This window comes from Notothenia rossii (genome assembly GCF_949606895.1).
Source record: "Notothenia rossii genome assembly, chromosome: 11".
In the NCBI taxonomy this organism is placed as follows: Eukaryota; Metazoa; Chordata; class Actinopteri; order Perciformes; family Nototheniidae; genus Notothenia; species Notothenia rossii.
The window spans coordinates 28,137,015-28,160,324 of record NC_136910.1 but is presented as its reverse complement, the minus strand read 5'-3'; the positions used below and the strand labels follow the sequence as shown (position 1 = coordinate 28,160,324).

General features: G+C 39.9%; 1 protein-coding gene across 4 annotated transcripts in view; it reads left to right on the top strand.

Moving 5' to 3' along the window:
• LOC307023841 (peptidyl-glycine alpha-amidating monooxygenase-like) overlaps positions 1–23,304 on the top strand; it is a 73,749-nt gene extending 50,445 nt beyond the window's left edge. For 3 of the 4 annotated variants that reach the window (XM_079657443.1, XM_079657444.1, XM_079657445.1), the window contains exons 12-15: positions 4,994–5,097; positions 5,561–5,754; positions 10,461–10,514; positions 22,016–23,304. In XM_079657443.1, coding sequence (XP_079513569.1) covers positions 4,994–5,097; positions 5,561–5,754; positions 10,461–10,514; positions 22,016–22,320 — 657 coding nt within the window. In that variant the 3' untranslated portion in view covers positions 22,321–23,304. Of the gene's footprint in view, positions 1–4,993; positions 5,098–5,560; positions 5,755–10,460; positions 10,515–10,771; positions 19,587–22,015 lie in introns of those variants that run through there. The other variant, XM_079657446.1, reaches the window with a different exon arrangement.
• Positions 23,305–23,310: the final 6 nt, after the last annotated feature.

The following is a 23,310-nucleotide window of genomic DNA, read 5'->3' as shown; positions in this document are numbered from 1 at the left end:
AGACATAAATAAAGCAGCTGTATTAGCCATACAGGAAACACACATTTAAAACGGTTTTGCCTGCCGTTTTTGTGTACACACAAGCATTCATCAATGGTTCGGAAAGCGGAGCTGTACCTTAATAATATAAAGGCTTGTATTTGCGTGCATTTCCTGTTCGGAAAGTGGCAATGTACTGAGAGTGGAGGTGTCCTGAAATTAGGACCTGTCAGCTCCGGACTGCGCAAAATGCGTACATGAAGCGCTACGTCATGAACGCAACAAATCTACCCTCGTGGGGGCACGCTCATGTGATTGGCTTAGAATTTAGGAGACATCTGATTGGCTATAGATAGAAAAAATTAATAGTACGAATCGGCTGACCGTCAGGGGAGTCTCAAAAAACCCACACACGAATGCACAGCGATCCATGCACAGAAAGTGGTTTGTGTTTGCAGGTGCAGAGGTTTTAAACAGAAAACAAATATGTGAGGATCAAAAATACATGTGTAAAACTTTTTTCTGTATTTGGATTTTATTTACATGTATATGAAACGGAACACATTTGTGTGTGCATTAAAAAACACAAGTGTGGATCGGAAATACAAGTGTGAATCCTTTTGCGGATCATAAGATACAAGTATGAATCCTTCTGTGTGCATGTGTGTATTATGAGACTGTTCTGAGCCCATAAGTGTGTGCACCAGTCTGCCTTGATCTATGAATTCCTGTCCGTGACTCTCACAGTATCTGCAGCCCACTGCTGTTTAATAGAAGGAAAACCTCCTTCACTTCATGAAATCTCTGCAGCACCAAGAGTAAGCAGTAAACTCAGCCTCTGAGAAGAGGAGCGCGCAGTGCCTTTCACGCACCGCCTTTCACGCACCGCCTTTCACGCACCGCCTTCACAGTGTATACCTTCAGAATCATTAGAAAGGCAAAAGGGTGGTGTGGCTGATGTGTTTTAACCACACACATCTCTACACACACACACACACACACACACACACACACACACACACACACACACACACACACACACACACACACACACACACACGATTTAAACGCAGATTTTTGTTCCTCCATGTTTCGTTATTGTTTCACTGAGCGGACCTGCACATTTTTTTCAAACGCTCCCTTTTTTGGTCCATCTGCGGCGGTAATAGGTTTTGTGCGCTGTGATGATTCGGCTGTACCTTTAGTATTGAATATGAAATGTTGTGAGGAAATCTTTCCACCAATAATTCCAATAAGTAATCCAAAATGTATTCATTTCAGGTTTTCGAAAGTAACTGTAATCAGATTACTCGTTTTTCAAATGTAACGTGAGCTGAATACAGTTACTTGATTTTCTGTATTCTGATTACGTAACGCTGTTACATGTATTCCGTTACAACCCAACCCTGCTCACCAGTGAGCAGAAAGCAGTGGTTTCTATATGAACAATAAAGAAAACAAATAACCTTTCACAAGCAGGTATTTAATAACTGCTTACAATTGTAAGGAAGACATTTCAACTATTATTGGCAGTCACAGGCTGCTGTAAACTAAACACCACTCTCTCTGACAGAACACCTCACTGAGTGATTGAACTCATATGTCTAACTTTCAGTTTTCTCTTTTCAGCCGCAGACCCCATGTCGCCTCTTGATGTGCGTCGCTAAGTTCCTCGTAATACTTGTGTACTTTAAAGCGACACGGCATCGTTTACAATTTGCGAGCAATTTTTCAAGTTGACCGTCTTTCTTGAGAAATCCGAAATGTTGCCAAACGTTTGATTTGTAGGTATTTTTCGGTGCGCTGTGTTTCTCTTTCTCCTCGACTTCCATGTGTGTTGATAACTGAGACTCTCGGCCTCCGTAGTGCGAAGCAAAGATCAAAGATCGTCTCTGCTGAGTGCTGACAGGATGAGAGGATTTTATATGAATGAATCGTTTTTTTACCGATGCAAAGACGCTACAATCGATGCATCGCAAGTTCAACCCAAACTGTAGCCGATGTGCTCTCTTCCAACCGGTACACTCGCATCTTGAACGTTTATGCCGGTGCACCGATGCGATTTGGTGAATCTCGTTTTGTATTTATTTCTCTTACACTGGCAAAATTACTCTTTAGTCTAATTCTCTCGTCTCTCTGTTCCTCTTATGTTTATCTCCTCCCGCCAAAAACATACACAGCAACCTATGTTGATTGGTCGAGAATATGGTAGCATGGGCAGAAGTTTGCCTGGACCTTTACATTTTAAACCTATCCGGACAAGGGGGTGGGACTTAGCGTCCAAAACCTTTACTGTTTGGCTCAGACGGAGGGGCTGCATGGGTCTCCTTGACGAATCAAGACTGTACAATGTGATGACGTTGCCCTGATCACGTCGGAGCCTCTGAATCCCAGAAAAGGACATAGTGATACCAGCGAAAAGCCTAGAATGGCAACTTTACCTCACTTTTTGAATTAGATGGATAGGATTAGCGGTTAAAGAGTTATTAAGCATTTTAGAACGCTACCTCTTTGAAGCCGCGGGCGGCTCGCTCGGTCTTTAACAGTTAAAATGCATCGCAAACATATAAATGTTTAAAGACTTCAACCAAGCTGGCTTGCCTGATGTCTATAGGTATTTTGTTCCATAGCTTTGGGGCATAGTTAATGAAAGCTGCCTCACCAAACTTATTTTTACCGCTGTTTCTGGGAACTTCTAATAAACCATTAGCAGAGGACCGCAGTGTTCTTGATGGCTTGTAGTTTACAAGGGAGTTAGTAATATAGCTTGGAACTTGCCCATTAAGGGCCTTATATGTCAGGAGGAGGACCTTCAAATCAATCCTAAAGTAAACAGGAAGCCAGTGCAAAGCGGCTAGAACTGGAGTAATGTTTTCTTTCCTCTTAGTTCCGGTTAACAACCGAGCTGCAGAGTTTTGGATTGTCAGTAGTTTTTTTTGGGAAGTCAGTGACAAGTGCATTACAGTAGTCTATCCGGTTGGAGAAGAAGGCATATGCCCTAATATAACACCAAGACTTGTGACCTCCGGTTTGACCCGGTGAGTAAATATCCCAAGATTATTTACCAGCATGTTTCTTTTTGCTTTGGGGCCGACTAGCAGGATTTCAGTTTTGTCCTCATTCAGCTTTAGGAAGTTGCTGCTTATTCATTTATCTATCGCCAATAGGTAGTTGGTGATGGAGGTAATAGCTGTAGTGTCATTTGGTTTTGCCGATATATACAGTTGTGTATCATCCGCATTGCTAGGAAAGCATACATTCTGTTTTCTGATCAGGTCAACAAGTGGTAGCATGTATAAAGAAAACAATAACAGACCAAGGCAGCTCTCTTGTTGAACACCATAATAGCTGTTGTGTTCTTCGGACACATGATTTCCAAGGCTGACATAAAATGTTCTCTCTTTTGATGTATGTTCTGAACCAGTTAAAGACACAGTCAGAAAGCATCATAAACATCTCTAAAGCCTCGTAGTTACCACTTTGTCTTGTTTTTCACATTTTAAGCCATTTAATCAAACAAAATGAAAAACATTGTCAGGTTACAGATTTTTTGATATGAGCATTTTTCAATATTGTATCAAATATATAATATAATTTATCAACAAGCATTTAAAGATGCATGTAAGGACCCCAATGCAATTCAAACCATTTTGCAGTTTATCCCGTTTTAGTATTTTCCCTCATTGTATAACACGTATGATGATAACATCTCCAAGCCTCTGTCTTGGAGGATCAGGTATTTAAATAGTTATTTGTTCCTGCTATTGACTCTTCAATTCAAGGAGTTTTGATGTATTGATATTTATGAATGTATCCATTATAACCTTTGTTTTCTTAAGTTAATAATTGCGCTGTTCAGTTTATATTTGTAATATTATTAGGGAAGCACGATATTGGTTTTTTGAAACCGATACCGATAACTTCCTGCTTCTCAAAACCGATACCGATAACCGATAATAATATAATATATATATATATTAAATGTACCTGTAGTTTTTGCACACCTGGTGGTGTACCACTGCGCCGTCAGACCTAGCATGCTAACGGGGCTAACATCACTGGTCCATATGTCCGTGGTGAAACTTATGTCCCGTATATCGTTATCGATCAGAATATGAAGGAGTGTGGCGATCTCATTATACTTGGCTGGTAAACACTCGTCTGAAAAGTAGCAGCGGCTTGGAATGATAAACCTGGGCTCCAAATGATGAACTAGCCGACTGAATCCTTTATCTTCGACGAGGGAGAAGGGCTGGTCGTCAAGCGCCATCATTTCTATGATGAAGTTAGAGATCGTTTTAGCCCTGGGGTCGTCTCTGGCAAACTTCTTGCCTTTTTCAAAAGCCTCATCGATAGGTAAAAGCCCCGGTGCCTTTGCAGCTGGCTTTGGATTCGCCGCTAGTTTAGCAGTGCAGGCGTCTTCGTACGCTTTTAACACACCATCGTAGCGATGCCGATGTTTCAGGTGACTAATCGGGTTGGAAGTATTATAGCTCGTTGCCTTTTTCCCTCCTCGTGGAACTTCTGCATTGCATTTGTTAATACAAATAGCAAGCGAACTATCTAATTCTGAAACTTTGAAATAGTCCCATACTACCAACGACATGTTTGTTTACTGTCCTGGCTTCACGGCCGCACACCATTTACGTCACAGCCAGGCATGAGTTAGGGAGCGCTGGATTTGTGAAAAACTCCCCTCTTCCTAAACCACTAATACCACAGTACTGGCAAAACGGGAGGAGCCGAGTGAAAAACAAGCGCCCCTCATCCCAATCCACCCACACCGCAGTATTTTTTTCTTTTTTTTTTACCCAAAAGATATATTGTATATTATCGGGGCTATTAATACTTGTATCAGGTTTATCGGGATGACGTCATAATTCCTAATATCGGGCCGGATAATTATCGTGCACCACTAAATATTATATCAGAATTCAACAAGGAATATATTGATCATATCAGGCTTCAGAGTGCTGTTTGTTCATTGCTCATCCGTGATGTGTTTCCTCTGCAGGCTTTCTATCCTGCTAACAAGGATATCAGTGTGAAGTATGGTGACACCATTGCAGGCAGATGTGTGTTTACTGGGGAAGGCAGAACCTCCAAAACATATATTGGGTGAGTTTGTTTTATAACATAATGCACCTAATTATTACCTCACACATTTGTACTTTAAGGGGGTACAGTACAACCCAACATTCAGGTTAAAAGCAACGCTGTAAAAAAAAAGGATCTACTTTGTTGTATTTGTTGTTTAATTTATCATGAGCTGATGAAATATGATCCAGTAAGGCCAGTTGTAGTGATAAGGCCTTATCTGACACATACACACTACACAGGGGTTTATAATACAATAGACAAGACTTTATAAATCTTTACATCGTCATCTACCGGGAATGTCTTTACTTGATTGGCCATCTTGCACTATTTTTTATTGTTGTTATTTATTTTTATTTTTTCATGTCTTGTAATTACATTGTTGCGGAACCTGGGAGCCACATGTTTCATTGATTACTACACTGTAGTTGTGTATATGATATGACATTAAACCTTTAAATCTACTTTTCTGTTTTGTGTGCAGGGCTACCTCTGCTGATGAAATGTGCAACTTCTACATAATGTACTACATGGACAGCAGACATGCCGTCCCTTACATGACCTGCATGGAGCCAGGCTCCAAAGAGCTGTTCCAGCATATTCCAGATGAAGCCAACATGCCCATCGCTGTCAGTCCAGCTGATATAAACTCTATGATGCATATGAGGCACTCAACAGGTACACATATATATCAATATTGTTTATATTGTATAATGTTAACCCACATACTATTCCTTTTTTTATTCACAAGCTGAATACATTTAAAAAAAAAAAAAAAGTGTTTGCGTTTCCACACTTTCATAGTAAACACACTATATATCAGCCATACCTCTTTCCTTTGTTAAGATCCATAGGTCATGGATAGGATCATATTCTGTGCTAAATAAGAGACATGTAATCATTTACAAAACATCACCAAGTTTTTATTTAACAAAATAATGTTGTTTAATCCACGTTGGCGTACAACACAAAACCATCGGTTTGTTTTTTCATCAGGAATGCAGACCGGCTCAAACAAACGATTTTTAATCATCATCCTCATGATCATTTAATGTAATCATATTTTCGCCAAATTGACATGAAAGCACTAATAAATGTGGTTTAATCCACGTGAGTTTACAACTACAAAAATAATCGGTTTGTTTTTATATCACATCCGACGGGAGGAAATGCAGTGCTCACGGCTCCTAATCCTAATTTAATCATCATCTTCACGATCATTTATGTTTATTTTCGCCAAATTGACATGAAAGCACTGACAAATATGAATATACTGTAGTCAACTTCATTAAAACTTTATTGACTTTCCCAAACTCAGTAATTCACTAAAAAGAGGTTTATTTGTAATGAAGCCTCGTCATCTCACCATGGGCAAACGGGCTATGATATTATACTATTCAGGGCTCGACATTAAGGACTGCCCGATGGCCCGGGGCCATCTAGTATTTAGCTCGGGCAATGAAGCCTCACCTGCTGGTTGCCCGATCGGGCAATCTATTATGCTAGTATCATGCAGCTCGCGGATCCAGTAATGAGTGACCCGACAGTAAAACTAAACATATCTATAACTAGTTTAGGTAGTTTGAGAGGTAATTACAATTGCTAAGTGTGATATTCTAACCTGAAGTGTGTGTTTTGTCCGCTCACTGCTGCATGTGATCATGCGGAGCTGCGTGTTGACTCGTCAGCAGCAGCTGATCTCTCTCTCCCGCCAGTTTAGACTTCACTCACGTTTATGTCCATATTGATCAGATCTAGCTAGTTCTAGCTAATGATATGGCTACCTGCTTATTAAAAGACACCTAAACAATAAGCGTCGCTATGCAACTGGGTGAGGCCACAAAGTATAGTGCAGCATTATGCATTTGTTTACATGCCCACCGGAACCCCGAGGCATTACCAGCAGATCAACGCACAATCAACCCATACAGGACATCTCTTTCTCCACATTAAGTTTTAGACATTAGAATTGACTATTCTTGTCTGTTACATAAGTGGCGCTAAAGGGAAATTATTTTGACCGAAGAGATTTAGATTTGCCGGCTAAAGGGAACTCTGACGTCGCCATTTTGTGTGCTTCGCGGATGCGCTCGGCTCCTCTCAGCTCCTCTCGACTGCTGCTCGGGTCTGCTCGGTCAGCTTCCGGATGAGGAGGCATTAGTTCGACCAACTTACAGTAGATAACATTACAAACATTTTTAACAGGGGCCATAATAGTATAAATAATGTTTGTTTTGGCAGTTATAACTGAATGTAATGTTTTCTACTTTTTTTAATCTGAGAAGGCATTTGCCTTCATCAGATGGAAAGTGTCTTGACCAACAACTTAGTATTTCTTATAGCTATGCAGGGCATGCAAGAGAGCAAACACAAATAAGAACAAACAAACAATTGAAATTAAGAATAAAATTGAAATTGTACAATATAATATTGTGGTGGTTCATCTTATAATTCAGTCTAGAGAATGCACCAGACAGCATCTAGAGTAAGACCTGCAAAAATCTAAATGTTCTAGGGGGAGGCCCCTCAAAACCTTCGTGCAATTTCGTCCGCTCGCATTTTTCAGGGCAATCTCTATTGGGCTCAGGGCCATCTGTAAATTAGCTTAGATGGCCCACAGGGCCATCTCCCAAAATCCTTAATGTCATGCACTGCTATTGTTAATAGTTTACTGTATTATTAGTGTTTAATATTACTGCTATAACAATCACACATTGAGTTCATTGTTGTGCAATGTTAAAATCAGACCGTTTAAAAAGAAAAATAGTCTGAATGAAACGGCAGCTCTCAGGTGATCAGCTTTATCTGACAGCGTACTTACATTTATGGCCCGGGACCAGTGTTGGGACTAAAGCGTTACAAAGTAACTGTAACGCAACTACTTTTTGCGATAACTTATAGCGTTACTAGTTACCTATTCCCATTAACTAACGCCGTTATAGTTACTGTGATTTAAATGGGTGCGTTACTGCGTTACATTATGTGATGGAACTGAACCAAATCTCCCTGCGGATGTAACTTACAGGCGAATACAGCGATGTCCTCTCACAGCACCATGGAAAAGTGAAAGTAACCAGAGAGGAGTGATGATTGGTTAAGGCAGGGTAACATTTCAGGGTAAGCCAATCAGAGACAGAGTTGGGCGGGTCTTGCCTTATGGGGAAAATACACGCACGAACACTTGCTAATGCTAACACACACACACACGGCAACGCTCACCACCAGCACACACACACACAATGGCAGATGCAAGTATGAGCGAGAGCAGCGGCGTATTTTTGCAACATGGAAATATAACCACTATTTTCAATTTGTGGGGATAAAGGATGCAAAAAATATTACGGTCAAATGTAAACTGTGTGCAGGACAGAAAGCATTTTCCACTTGATTGTTGAGGCTACAACAAAGATGCCTGTCAAAATGTCTAAACATATATTTTGTGTTTTATTGTTCCACTACATTTCATAATGATAATTGCTACAATGATGGGGAGTTTTCTTTTCTCTTACTGTGCCACAGAACAACACAAAAACTTGTATTTGTATTGTTATTATTTTTAAAGTAAAGTAACTTGTTACTAGTTACTTTTATAATATAGTAACTAATAAATTAACTAGTTAATTTTTTGAAAGCAGTAACTATAACTATTACTAGTTACTTTTTAAAAGTAACTTGCCCAACACTGCCCGGGACACATTTATTTAGATATGCTTTAAACAAGTTTAAATAAAAGGCTGGAGTGTTTCTTGCTCTGCCAGGTACAACAACTGGCAGCATGGTGCAAAGTATCTATAGAATACGGCGCTGGGTTGTTGTTGTTCTTATTATAGCCTACACCATGTAGTCCGCTTTATAGAAAACTTTAGTTTCCCCACAGCAGCAGATGCACATTCATGACGTCCGCTGGCGCATCATAAATACGTTGATAGTGTAAGTGCAGTCGGATTCTCAAAGCACTGCAGTCTCTTCTCCTAAATCCTTTTGAATTCTCCTATCCACTATTCATTAACCCTGAAACGGTGTGACAAAGCTCTACCATCCCCCCTCTGTTAACAAGAGATATGCCCCTTTCACACCAGCGCGGTTCCAGAATCCGGTTCGTTTCAAGCACCAAACAGTTGTCGGTCTAGAAAGCAAGCACCGCATACGTCACGCTTACGTCGGAGGCGGGGGCATCAGTTTTAATATACTATAGTAATTACTGCTACAAAGCTGGGTATTTTGAGCTTGGCGCATGCAGAGGCTAACAACAGCTAGCTCTAACGCCATCGAATAGGATGTATATTTACCTTCTTTATCCTATGGAATCATCGTTGAAGTTGATGATGATGATTGTAAATAACTTTTGAATGTTAGCATAAAGTTGGTAGTAAAGTCGTCCCATTTCTTCCATTTTGTTTCGTCAGAGCAAAACCAAAATGAGTAGTGCTTCAATACAATCGGTCATTGTTGTTGCTGTCTATGTGTCTATGTGAGGGGTTTCCGCGCGGTTCAGCTTTATGAAGCAGGCACGCAAACGGTTACGTCATGACGCAAACGATGACGCAATGACGCAGCACCAGTCGGGCTAGGGTGGTGTGAATGAAGCGCCATCTCATGGTTAAATCCTGTAATTGAACAAATGGGGACATTTTGCAACGCCCTCTAGCAATTTGGCAACGCCCCCAGTCACTGTGATCCGCTGGGTTTTTGTTTGGAATCCGCTGGGTGGAGTCCTATCTGGAGTGCTACATCTGTAGTCTTTGTTGCCGGTGACTACTGCCTCCTCAGCTAGCTGTTGGCTGGAGCATAATAAGGCTGGTTAAGCTCGTGGCCTTCTAGCTAGCCGCTGTTAGTAGCTTCAAGTCAACTCCACCCCTCCACCTTGCTCTCCAGCCATTAAACAACTTGGAGTCAGACTTTGACCCTGTTTTATTCACACGTGCTGCCATTATAAGCTTTTGTACTCGCTTTCTGACCATTCCATCTTATCTTTGTGGTCCAGTGTTCAGCCCAATACAACCCCACAAAGTCATCACAACCAATAGCATGTGCGCTGTCTGAAACATTGTTCACAGCAAACCCGCCCTGCTTTTAAAGTGTCTGGCCCCTAAACCCTAGTCACTGCTGGTATTCATTTTTGTTTCATTCTCTCTAGCATATCTCAGTATATATAGTTATACATTTGGGTTTTAGGTAAAACAACTCGTATTTTTGGTTTGTCCTTTCTATGTTATTTGTTTTCCCTGTGGGATAGAGGGCGAATGTATTCTAATTTAAGGTTCATACTTGCTTTTAAATAATTTCTCCATTTGAACTTGTCTTGTTATTTTAGCTACCTTCACTTACACTTCTCAAAAAGAAGTAGTGCTTAGTCTAAGTAAGCTATGTTTTCCCCCCCAAAGATCATCAAGATAACAGATTGCTGTGGGACGACAACAAAGAGACTCTGGATCAGGGTGAGTTCAAGGATATAAGCTGCACCACTATGTTATTTGAAATGAAAAAGGTCGGAAAGGTATTGTCTACTACAAAAACACCTGCCTGATAATCATGCCGAACTTGAACAGTGAAATAATAATAACCATTCTGGCACTACTATTTAGCTCTGTTTTTTGTTGTACTTCTTTGCCTTGTGGTTTAGACATGTGAATTATGCAACTCACTTAGATAAAAGTTCAACTGATGTTATATGGCTTTTTTTTGTTGCTTTAAGGACATGTGTCTGCTGTATACACATCAATCCCATATCTCTGACAACCAGATGGTAACCATAGCTTTAGGTATCTATGTAGGTATTATTCTACCTTCTTTTAATACAGCTAATCTGATCATGCATGGAGCAGTAATGTGAGCAGCCTACTAGAAAACACACAAGACACACACTCTGAACAACAGACCTGCTCAATTCTAACTTTCAAACATAAACACGTCTCTTGTCCTGACCTTAGCATGTTGAATTTAAACGTATTCCATTCCCAAACCATCTGTCAATTTCAGTGGCGAGCCGTGACTTTTATACCTAGGCCCTCTGACCCCAACCCATTCCCTGAAACAAAAAAAAAAAGAGTTATTACGTCACAGCGTATACTTCAGCGGAATATCAAAACAACAGCCCGGGGTACAATACGCATCACTGAAAGCGACCTTGTAAATCCCCCAATGTGTGTTCTTTGAAATTGAAAAGGATATTGCATTGTGTTTGTTACTTTCGTTGCAGTTGTATGTCTTAAGTGTAATTTGGCATGCTTTTATTTTTGAAGGCGAGTTTACGCTGTTGCCAGGAAGTTGTTGTCGCTATGGAAACAAGAAAAGTTTCACAGCGGGCGGAACTTGTCATAAAGTCTGCGATAATAAAACCCACCCATTTAGAGGGAAGATATGATTGGTCAATTGTACTGTCATTTGACATTACTCTCTCGTTCAGTTACTATAGCTGGCCCTCTGTGAATTTACAGCAGGACCACCAATCAGCTCCTGCCTTCACCTCGCAGAGGCGAGCTTCTTTCCGTTAACCCTTCACATTCAAACAGAAACTGAATAGGCAGATTCAAAGGATTTATTTCTTTGGAAATGTTTTTAAATATTATTGTCAATTTTTATTTTACGCATAGTACATGATATGATAAGGGTTGCAATAATATGTCCTCTTTAAATGACCTCAGACCTAGTTTTGAATGTCTTTCATTTCTTGTTCATTTTGAGCCAAACTATACACCATGTACAGACATGAAATAAATTGGATGTCATGAATGTATAAAGTGTGGATCAAAAAGAACAGACAACACTGGAGTTATCTTAGAAGAAGAAGACCATTTATCTATCCCCAGGGGGAAAATTCAGTTGTTCACTGAGTTGTTATTATTATACCCATTGCAGGACCTATGCAAATTAGGTCTGAAAAACATTTATATCCATACAGATGTAGCGCCTCATTTCAGACAGTTTGAAACGCGAGGGCCGTGGCCGGCACGGGGTCTGCCCTCGCTCAAAGGAAAACCTCCAGCGTGACTTGAGATCGCCCCCTTGATAAATAAATGTAATTATAATGAAGCCAGCTGCAATGGATCATTGATCCACCAGGGGCTGCAGTGGGGTTCCACACTGGAGCTCATGTGAAATAAACTCTGATACAGTATGGTAGATGTATGTCTGGTAGGCTACTACTGTATAGCGGATCTTTGTTAAGATCCATATGTCACGGTTCATACTCTGTGCTAAATAAGAGACATGTAATCATTTACAAAACATCACCATATTTTTATTTAACAAAATAATGTTGGTTAGTCCACAACTACTGTACAAAAAACATCAGGAAGCCCGCCGGCTCCAAAAACGAACGGGAGGAAACGCTCTCGATATTTAATTCTAATTTAATCATCATCTTCACCACGATAATTTATGTTTATGTTCGCCAAATTTACATGAAAGCATTGACAAATATGAATATACTGTAGTCAACTTCATTACAACGTTATTAACGTGCCTAAACTCAGTAATTCACAAAACATATTTATATTTTAATGGAGCCTCGTCAGGCAGATCAGGGTCCCGATGCGTAGCGGAGGGATCTTGATCTGGATGAAGGGTGTTGTTTTCCCCATAATGACCAAGTCGCTGCACATTATCCCGCTTATTACATGGCCACATTCTCAATAAAGTAACGACATGACTTCCAATATTAATAATGCTTTTATGGATTTAGAAAAGGTTTTTGATTTAAAAAATAGTTGTGTGTAAATTGACATGCATCCTCTAAGAAAAATAGTCCGTTGTTACCATTTTTTAAACAGTCTGAATGAAACGGCAGCTCTCAGCTGTGTGTTTACACACCTAATGGCCCATCAGGCACAGCTCTCCCCCCCCTGATCTTACAGCTACACCATGGTTTTCATGGTAGCGCGTCTATTTAGTAGCGCGCGCCACTGAAAGTCTGAGAGAGTGAGGATTGTTCACAGAAAACAGAACAAGAATCGACAACTCCACCCTCTGCTCACTCCTTTCCTGAACAATACAGGTCCAGCCAGGCAAAACAGTGCACTTCTCTTGCCCGCACTACTGTGAAAGACCATGGGGCTGGGTCAGCCACTAACATATTCATATTTCTCTTCTCAAAAAGAGAAATATGAATGTTAGTTTTTAACTGAAATGATCAAATAAAGTCAACATTTCACAGTGTTTACAAACATTGACCATACAGTTCACCAGCCCCCACCCCCCTATGCCTATGTATGTTGCGAACTCTTTGTTTAAAACTAATTGGCCATCGGAATGTGTGTGTCCCAACCCCCCCCTGTGATCTCTCTTCTCCAGCAGTCTGGTTTGTGTTCGAATATTTATGCTGTCGCAGTTCCTGTTGTTTCTATCATGCATTGCCGGTATGAAAGGGTCTGTGCCGGAAATATCAAACATTTAATAAAAGTGAAAAACAATTAACAAGACTTAACGTATTAATAATAATTAATTATAATTATTCCGTTTGGATGTACGATTTTTGACTTTGTTAAGAGCAGTGATCTTCTCTTCCTCTCTGCAGCAGAGAGCTAAGCGCTGTCAGACCGGACCTAACCCTAACCCTGAAAAGTGTTATCATCTGAAAGTAAAATTAATCATTATGTTATTAGTATTAAATACATATACAGTGGGGCAAAAAAGTATTTAGTCAGCCACCAATTGTGCAAGTTCTCCCACTTAAAAAGATGAGAGAGGCCTGTAATTTTCATCCTAGGTATACCTCAACTATGAGAGACAGAATGAGAAAAAAAAATCCAGAAAATCACTGTCTGATTTTTAAAGAATTTATTTGCAAATTATGGTGGAAAATAAGTATTTGCTCACCTACAAACAAACAAGATTTCTGGTTCTCATAGACCTGTAACTTCTTCTTTAAGAGCCTCCTCTGTCCTCCACTTGTTAACTTTATTAATGGCACCTGTTTGAACTCGTTATCAGTATAAAAGACACCTGTCCACAACCTCAAACAGTCACACTCCAAACTCCACTATGGCCAAGACCAAAGAGCTGTCAAAGGACAACAGAAACAAAATGGTAGACCTGCACCAGGCTGGGAAGACTGAATCTGCAATAGGTAAGCAGCTTGGTGTGAAGAAATCAACTGTGGGAGCAATTATTAGAAAATGGAAGACATACAAGACCACTGATAATCTCCCTCGATCTGGGGCTCCACGCAAAATCTCACCTCGTGGGGTCAAAATAATCACAAGAACGGTGAGCAAAAATCCCAGAACCACACGGGGGGACCTAGTCAATGACCTGCAGAGAGCTGGGACCAAAGTAACAAAGGCTACCATCAGTAACACACTACGCCGCCAGGGACTCAAATCCTGCAGTGCCAGACGTGTCCCCCTGCTTAAGCCAGTACATGTCCAGGCCCGTCTGAAGTTTGCTAGAGAGCATTTAGAATATGATCCAGAAGAGGATTGGGAGAATGTCATATGGTCAGATGAAAGCAAAATAGAACATTTTGGTAAAAACTCAACTAGACGTGTTTGGGGGAGAAAGAATGCTGAGTTGCATCCAAAGAACACCATACCTACTGTGAAACATGGGGGTGGAAACATCATGCTTTGGGACTGATCCGTGTAAAGGAAAGAATGAATGGGGCCATGTATCGTGAGATTTTGAGTGACAACCTCCTTCCATCAGCAAGGGCATTGAAGATGAAACGTGGCTGGGTCTTTCATCATGACAATGATCCCAAACACACCGCCCGGGCAACGAAGGAGTGGCTTCGTAAGAAGCGTTTCAAGGTCCTGGAGTGGCCTATCCAGTCTCCAGATCTCAACCCCATAGAAAATCTTTGGAGGGAGTTGAAAGTCTGTGTTGCCCAGCAACAGCCCCAAAACATCACTGCTCTCGAGGAGATCTGCATGTAGGAATGGGCCAAAAATACCAGCAACAGTGTGTGAAAACCTTGTGAAGACTTCCAGAAAACGTTTGACCTCTGTCATTGCCAACAAAGGGTATATAACAAAGTATTGAGATGAACTTTTGTTATTGACCAAATACGAGATTTTCATTTTGTCTCTCATAGTTGAGGTATACCTAGGATATACCAGGCCTCTCTCATCTTTTTAAGTGGGAGAACTTGCACAATTGGTGGCTGACTAAATACTTTTTTTCCCCACTGTAAGTATTTTTACAACTTGTATTTAGAAATACTCCGTTGTAATTATTCAAATTCCAATTATTGACGGGAAGAGCGGTGTAAATGGGTGGCATATATATTTGAAAATAAATAGTAATCACACAGTTATCATACAATAGGCTTAGACAAATATAGCTCTACACCCCTGGCCGAAATTTCCTTAAAATTAAGTCAGAGTTCGACATTTTAATTCATGTCCTGCCAACACTGACAGGACAGAAGGCGACACGCCCGTTCTAAGCCGTGTCCCTCAATCCTCACATCCCAAGCTGAATCCCGAAAAAGTGTATTATGTTTTTACATCATTTCAGATGTTATGTTTCAGGTGTGCTCTTGATAAGCAATTACAACAGTAAAAACACGTTCAGTTTCCTTTTGCTTTTTGTGTCTGTAATCAATCAAATGTAATCAAATGTAATCAGTAATCAGTAACTGATTACATTTACAAAGTAACCCTCCCAACCCTACACTACACATTTTTCTTGGATTTTTTAACACCATAGTCCCTAATATATTTGTAGAAAGGCAGGAAATTAAATTAAATCAGATTTTTTTTAAATTGTGTTTCGTGTCCCCCCCCCACTTCTCAAACCAAAGTTACAGCCTATTGTTTTAAATAATGGTCGGAATGTGAGCCAGAGAACTCTAAACAAAAATGTTCAATCAATAAAGTAACATCTTATCTTATCTTAATAATATCTTCATATTAATAATAATAATAATAAATCATACAGTATGTGTCCGAAAGGGAGCAGGAGGAAGCAAACACCAAAAAAACCTTACAAAAAATATACTGCATATTAACTAACTAGTGTAAAGGTAAAAGTATGAGCATAACAAATAAAGAAGTGTAAACATTTACATTATTATTATGATTATTTAATATATAAAGACTATATATTATTGAATTACAAGATTAGATATACTTTATTTGATCTAAAATATTGATATTTTTTCGTTATACTGTAGTAGCCTATGAAAACCATAACAAATATGTGTTCAAATGCTCTTCAAAACACAACTGAAGTACTGAAAGTCCATGAAACTTGTCTTTCTGTATTTTTGAATGAAGCGCCATCTAATGGTTAAATCCTGAAATTGAAAATCTGGCAACGCCCTCTTGGAAAATAGTGGGAGGGCTCAACATTCCCAGCCGCTGGGATCCGTTGGGTCTTTGGCAGGAAGCTGTTGGCTGGAGTCTGTTCTAGAGTGCTACATCTGTATACAAGCACATGCATTTTTCTGCTATGGAAAGGTAACCCTTAGCAAACAGCTGCCAGTTTTTCTACCACCAGGTGTACTTCAATTAGTTTTTTTGATTCGTGGCTTGCTCTTCCTGTTGTCATCTGTGATCTTCTCCTATTGGCCGGCATTGACGGGGGCGTGTCCAATGCAAATCCTGTCGTTTTTCTCTTTGATTTTATAATATTCTAATGTCTTTGGTTATTTAAACATTCCCTAATAACAGTATTGCCTTGTCAATAAGGGAGAGTTAAAGACAGTGTTTTTAGTGTGCAACACTATGTGTCATTTAACCTTGAATTCACTGTTTGAAAACGTAGTCTTTAGCCACATGCTAATGCTAACCTAAAATTGAAGCGAACAATATTTACTTTTACTCGCAGGAAGTCTTTGTGTGAACTTCCGGTTTTTCAGAATAAAACATTTTTTAAATTAAAACTGTATTTAATTTTAATTACGCCATATAAACATTGATTTTATTTCTTACACTTGCAAGAAAATATCTCCATGGAGAAAGGCCATGACCGTGAAAACAGAAAAAAGAGAGTATCGAAAAGCTGAACGCAGGTGGCAAAAAACAAATCTCCAGATTCATTTTGAAATCTAGAAAGAGAGACTTGGCTTTTATAATTTGGAATTGAAAATTGCACGACAGTCTTTATCCTCTGACATCATTGCCAAAAACAAAAACAACGCACGTGCCTTGTTTGCTACCGTCCACAGACTAACAAACCCCCCAGTGTCAGTAGCCTATGAATTTATATCCACCAGGGCCTGCAATGATTTTGCCTCCTTCTTCACTGACAAAATGCTGACAATCAGACAAGCCGTCAGTGCCTCTGCATCAGGTACAGCAAATGTGTTGTCCCTGTGTCCACTTAAAATCAATTCAAACACAATGACACAATTCCATCAGATTAATGATAAAGACCTAGAGGACATTATACAACATCTGAAATCCTCCTCCTGCTGCCTTGATATTATACCAACAGGATTTTTCAAAAAATGTTAATATACTTAATATAGTAAACAAGTCTCTTCACTCAGGTGTTTTTCCACAGGCCCTGAAAATTGCAGTCATTAAACCGCTCTTAAAAAAGAATAATAATAATTAGGGCTGTCAAGTTAAAAAAAAATTAACGCCACTAATTATTTTAACGCGATTAACGCATGTGTATTTTTTGTCCTCGGCCGCCCCGTAGTTTCAGAGTGCATTGAGTTTAAAATACCATCTACAAGCTGATGCTGACAGCCCCGCTCCTGCCGTCCGCTTGCGGCAGACCACACTTCCATGCTCACCGGCAGGCACCGACTGGCCATCGGGAGGACCGGGAGGGTGTGTGTATGTGTGGCGCGAGCGAGAGAGAGAGAACGGGCACACCTTTACGTGTATTGTTGTTGTTAGCATCTGGTGCTAGCTAGCCGCGCTAACGGATATAAGGAGCTGTTTCAATGAAAACAGAGGAGCAACATTTCGCTGAGCACTTGACTTTATGCAGGTAGCCAGACAGTGGGACATTATACGAAAAGTCAGCACACTCAGCACGGATAGTGCGCGCAACATGATTGCAGTGTCCAGGCAGCTCCCTCGAGCATATGCCTTGAGTTGCACATAGCTCCAACGATCCATCACAGTGTCTCCACCAACCCACCCACACACACACATACACACACACACACACACACACACTGTTGGAGCGGAAGTCACTCTCTAGCAGGGGGCTCTGAACCCCCCCCCCCCCCTCTGTGTCCTTTTGTGAATGGGTCAGATTAACAGAGGAAGAATTCAAAACAACTAGGGTAAAGTTATAACAAATAGGCTGATTTAATTGCAAAAGATACAACAATACAATATCACAAAGTAATCCGGATTACTCCGGCTCTGGTTCCCCCCGCTGGGAGGACTAATTTACTTGTCTTGGCAGCAGGAGGAAGAGAGAACGAAAATAGGATTTCACAGAGACATATTGTAGTTCCCGTGGGAGGAGTTATGCAAAGACTCCCTCAAGGAGATCACTGATTGGCAGACACAAACAGACAGACACATTCTAAGGTGTCCGGTTACAACATGCATTCTCCCCTCTTGTTCAATACCCATACAGTTTCACATACTTTTGGCCATTTAAGATATTTAAGATATAGTTGTTTATAGTTGGATTATACTTCCAGCTTCTTGTTACACAGACTGCTATTATTGATACAAAGTAATTAAACATACACATATATATTTAAGACATGTAGGCTTCCCTGATAATTGACATGCTGTGTCTAATGGAGAATGTCTCCTCCCCCAGCTCTCTAGTCTCTGTCATGCAGAACTGCTCTTTCTTCATACAGAGTAATTAAGCAGGTTTAAGCCAACTACTCCACAATTGTAGCAATTCAGTCCTCACAACATAAAAGAATAAAACAGAGAAATCAAGAAAACCCAAACACAGGTAAAGTTTGAGCAGCTATCACATATAGCTGCTGCAATGAATACACTTATTAATGAGAACAAAAGGACTATGGTCTCGTTAACTGTGACCCAATTCTCAAGGCCCCTTTATGAGTCTGCAGGATATGCATAATTAACTAACAAGAATTTAACTGTATTATCTTTGAGGGAAACCTCTCTTGGAGTCCCCCTGTTATTTGCAAAAACCATTGATGATTAACCCAGAGACTACTGGGCCTCTCCTGATATCTGGGAACTGCCATAAGACTTTCTGAAAAATACTGTATTGTATTGTATGAGAGAGGTTCCAGGTTGAATTGAGGCGGATATTTGTAATGTTCAGAGGTTGTTATGTTTAATATTCATGAGAATATTTGTCATTGATCAAATCACAATAAACAAACATTTGCATAAAGAATATTTGTCCACTTATATGTTGATAAGAGTATTACAAACTTGAAAAATGTCCCTCTAAGGAACATTGAGAACAAATACAAAATGTGCGATTAATTTGCGATTAATCGCGATTAACTATGGACAATCATGCGATTAATCGCGATTAAATATTTTAATCGACTGACAGCCCTAATAATAATACATGAGACTTGTATAGCGCTTTTCAGGAAACTCAAAGACGCTTTGACAGAGAATAAAAACAAAGAAAAATACAAAAAGAGATACACAAAACAGAAAATAGGGGGGGGGGGGTTGAATGCAGTGTTGAACAGGTGGGTTTTGAGTGAATCTGATGGATTGGGGTAGTGAGTTCCAGGGGGTGGGTGCAGCAATGAAGAAGCCTCTGCCGCCCCAGGAGTTGAGGTTGGTCCGGGTGGGGAGGGACAGGAAGTTGGCAGTAGCAGAGCGGAAAATAATCTAGATGCTTAATTAATGAACAATTAACGGCCCATATCAAACCTGCCATTTCTAGGTAAAATCATTGAAAAAGTTGTTTTTCAACAGTTGAGTAATTTCTTGTTCCTCCATGTGAGGTCGGCCCAGACCCTAGGGGTTTTTAAATCTACGCTTAAAACACACTTCTTCTCCCTGGCCTTTTAGTCAGACCGGAGCACGACTCCCGACTTTTCCCTGTGTTTTTTATATATCTGTTGTAATTTATTGTCTTTTATTGTGATTGTAGTAATGTGTTTTTATGTGATTGTAGTATTTATTACATGTACAACACTTTGGCCCGAGCAAAAATCGCTTTTAAATGTGCTTTATAAATAAACTTTGATTTGATTTGTTTTGATAAATAATATATCTAGGATTAAAAGACTAATGTCACAGCAGGATTTGGAAAAACGTGTCCATGCTTTTATCTTCAGTAGACTGGACTACTGTAATTGTGTCTTTACAGGTCTCACTAAAAAATATATTAGAAAGCTGCAGCTAATTCGGAACGCTGCTGCTCGAGTCCTCACTGACACTAAGAAAGTGGATCACATCACTCCTGTTCTGAAGTCTTTACACTGGCTTCCTGTGTGTCAAAGAATATATTTCAAAATACTGCTGCTGGTTTATAAAGCACTGAATGGTTTTGGCCCAAAATACATTTCTGACCTACTGCTAAATTATGAACCATCCAGAACTCTCAGGTCTTCTGGGACTGGTCAGCTTTCTGTCCCCAGATTAAGAACTAAACATGGAGAAGCAGCGTTTAGTTATTATGCTCCAAATATCTGGAAAAAACTACCAGAAACCTGCAGGTCCGCTGCAACTCTTACTACTTTTAAATCCAGGCTGAAGACTTTTCTTTGTGCCGTTTCTTTTAATTGAGCTATTCATATCTTAAACTGCACTGTCATTTGTATTCATGTATTTTTTCTTTTAATGTTTATTTTATTATCTTTACTTTTTAATGACATGTCTTTCATTTTTGTAAAGCACTTTGAATTGCCTTGTGTTGAAAGGTGCTATAGGTGATATAAATAAACTTGCCTTGCCTTTTGAGGGGGCGCTATAGAGCCATTTTACGTGCGGCAATTATGAAACCCACGAAATATCGCATTTTCCACCAGACCTGAAGTGGGCAAAAAATTGCCGTCTTTTGAGCATGCTAAGGCCCTCAAAGAGGCATTTCATTTGGGAGAAAAATTATGAATTATAATAATAATAATAATAATAATACAAATAATCACAAGGAAAACAATGGGTCTTTGATCCGTCTCTGTTGAGGTTCAGGCCCTAATCATCACTGCTGGTTTTCCTTTTGTAGTCTGTAATAATTCTGAGTCCAGACCACATGTTTCTGGTGTTGGAGCCAGGGTAGTTATTCTGCACTTTATCCCTGAAAAGTTTCCAAGCACTGTTCTTTCTCTTCAGGGTTAAATAATGTGACTCAGTGTAGAGCATCAGTCCGTCATTTTCTTATGGGGAAAATGGGATTTGCCCCATAAGACTTTGAGTTTTGTTTAATCAAATGAAAAGTGTGCTTATAAATAAAATTGAATATTATTATTATAAGACGGGCCTTCTAATTTGGAAATGTGCATCCAGCAGTCCTTAGTATAATGTAATTGGTACATTGCCAATGTAGCAAATGTAAAAAAGGGTAAGCCCTGTGGATAAAAAAACTTATGCTCACCACTTGGCTTTATACCAGATACCCATGTCATTGTCAAAATATGCATGTATTGAATTGATCCGATCAGATGAAAAATGAAAAAAGTCTTTTTTTGCCCTCTTGACTTTAGTAATTTGCTAACTTTTCTCAGGTGTGTTTCTAACTTCCTGCACTGATTCACTTAAGATGGACAGAGTGGTTTTTCATTCTCTGAAGGGATCCGCCTGAAAAACCTCCTAGAAAGGGCCATTGGCTATTACCAACGATGTTGGGACACTAGGGCAAAACTAAGGCGACATATGCTTACCAACATCCCAATATCATCTTGGTGTGCCGGGTCCTTAACTCTTCTCTAGTCCAACAGAATCCTTCCATATTTCTAAGCTCAAGACAGTTTTCTCCCAGGAAGTGTCTACAAAACACTTCTACACTTAGACTGTGCCCTTTGGTATATCTGCCCTGTAGAGCAAGACTTTGCCTTTAGCCTTCAGTATCTTTGTTCTTTATTTGCACTCCTTTCCTTCCTATTTTTCTCTGTCTGTCTGTGCAGGTGACCTCTATTCTCTTTTGTCAAAGCTGCTAGGCCAGAGCAAGGGGGTAGTTCACAGTCATAAGTATAAGCCCAGCAAGATGGAAAGACCCCAGCCTGACTCTGTGACTCAGTTTGATAACTTATTGCAAAAGAAAGATCTGGGCTCTCCCAGTGGCAGACTAGCCTTCCACACCAGGGAGGATCCTGTTTTGGTGAGGGACAGAGTCCACAAATTGCATCAGCTTGAGGCCATGGCCAAGCCACAAAGAAGCAAGCTTCTAGCTGAAGGTGGGTTCTCAATATTATGTAATAGTTGTCACTGATGCTGAGAACATACCCCTTTATTTCTGTGTTCGGTTCAATATCCTTAAAGCATAATACACACAAAGTACACTTTTTCAGTTTTTCCTTCGGATAAATACTTCATTATTTGTAAATGTATTTTCCTAAAGCAAGAAATATTTGCATGTGCATCCAACATATAGTTGCGAACCCTCTTTTTTTACATGTGCAATCTCTTAACTTTTTGTATCTTAAGAGTGTGATTTGCTTAAACCAATACCTGTACGATCCTAAACTGCCAAACTTTTTTTGTCAAAGAAACCTTTTGCCATGATTACACTAGCTTTACATGAAATGTACAATGTGTCATCTACACTTAATAAACAGCAGCATAATGTATAAGTTGTACATTATCTTTAGCCGGAAAGTTGACACATGAAGTGATATTTAACTCCTTGAGGCAATGTCAGATATTTATGAACTTGAACGTTGTGTTTGCCGATCTTTATTAACACCACTATAGCTGGAAATCCTGCAAAATGACGTGTAGGTTCATGTTTTATTTAAAATCTATCATGTTGCTGTGCGCTACATAAATCATGTCAACAAATGGTCTCCTGTTCTCGCATCTATAAACCTGTTCATTGTCTGATACAATGCGTATAAATGGTATCAGTGAGACAAGGTGCCTGTGAAGAACAAGAGAGAAGGATACTAACAAACAGGTCCCACTACAGGCAAAATCTCTTGACCCTGTTTACTTCTGGTCGGACCACCAGACTACAGTACAGCTAACTTCCTCAGGCTGAGAGTCAGCCACTCCTCCTCCACACCCCATATGTTATAGCTAATGTGCATTAACAAGGCAGAAATATTAATTCAGGGGTTTGTTAGCAAATTGAACTAACTGTGACAAGTTTTGCCTTCATATCATTTCAGCAGCCTTATCCTAACTGTATAAGGACCCTCACTTCCTGATCTCACTGTATCACACCCTGGTGTGATACAGTAATATCAGGAAGATATCACAT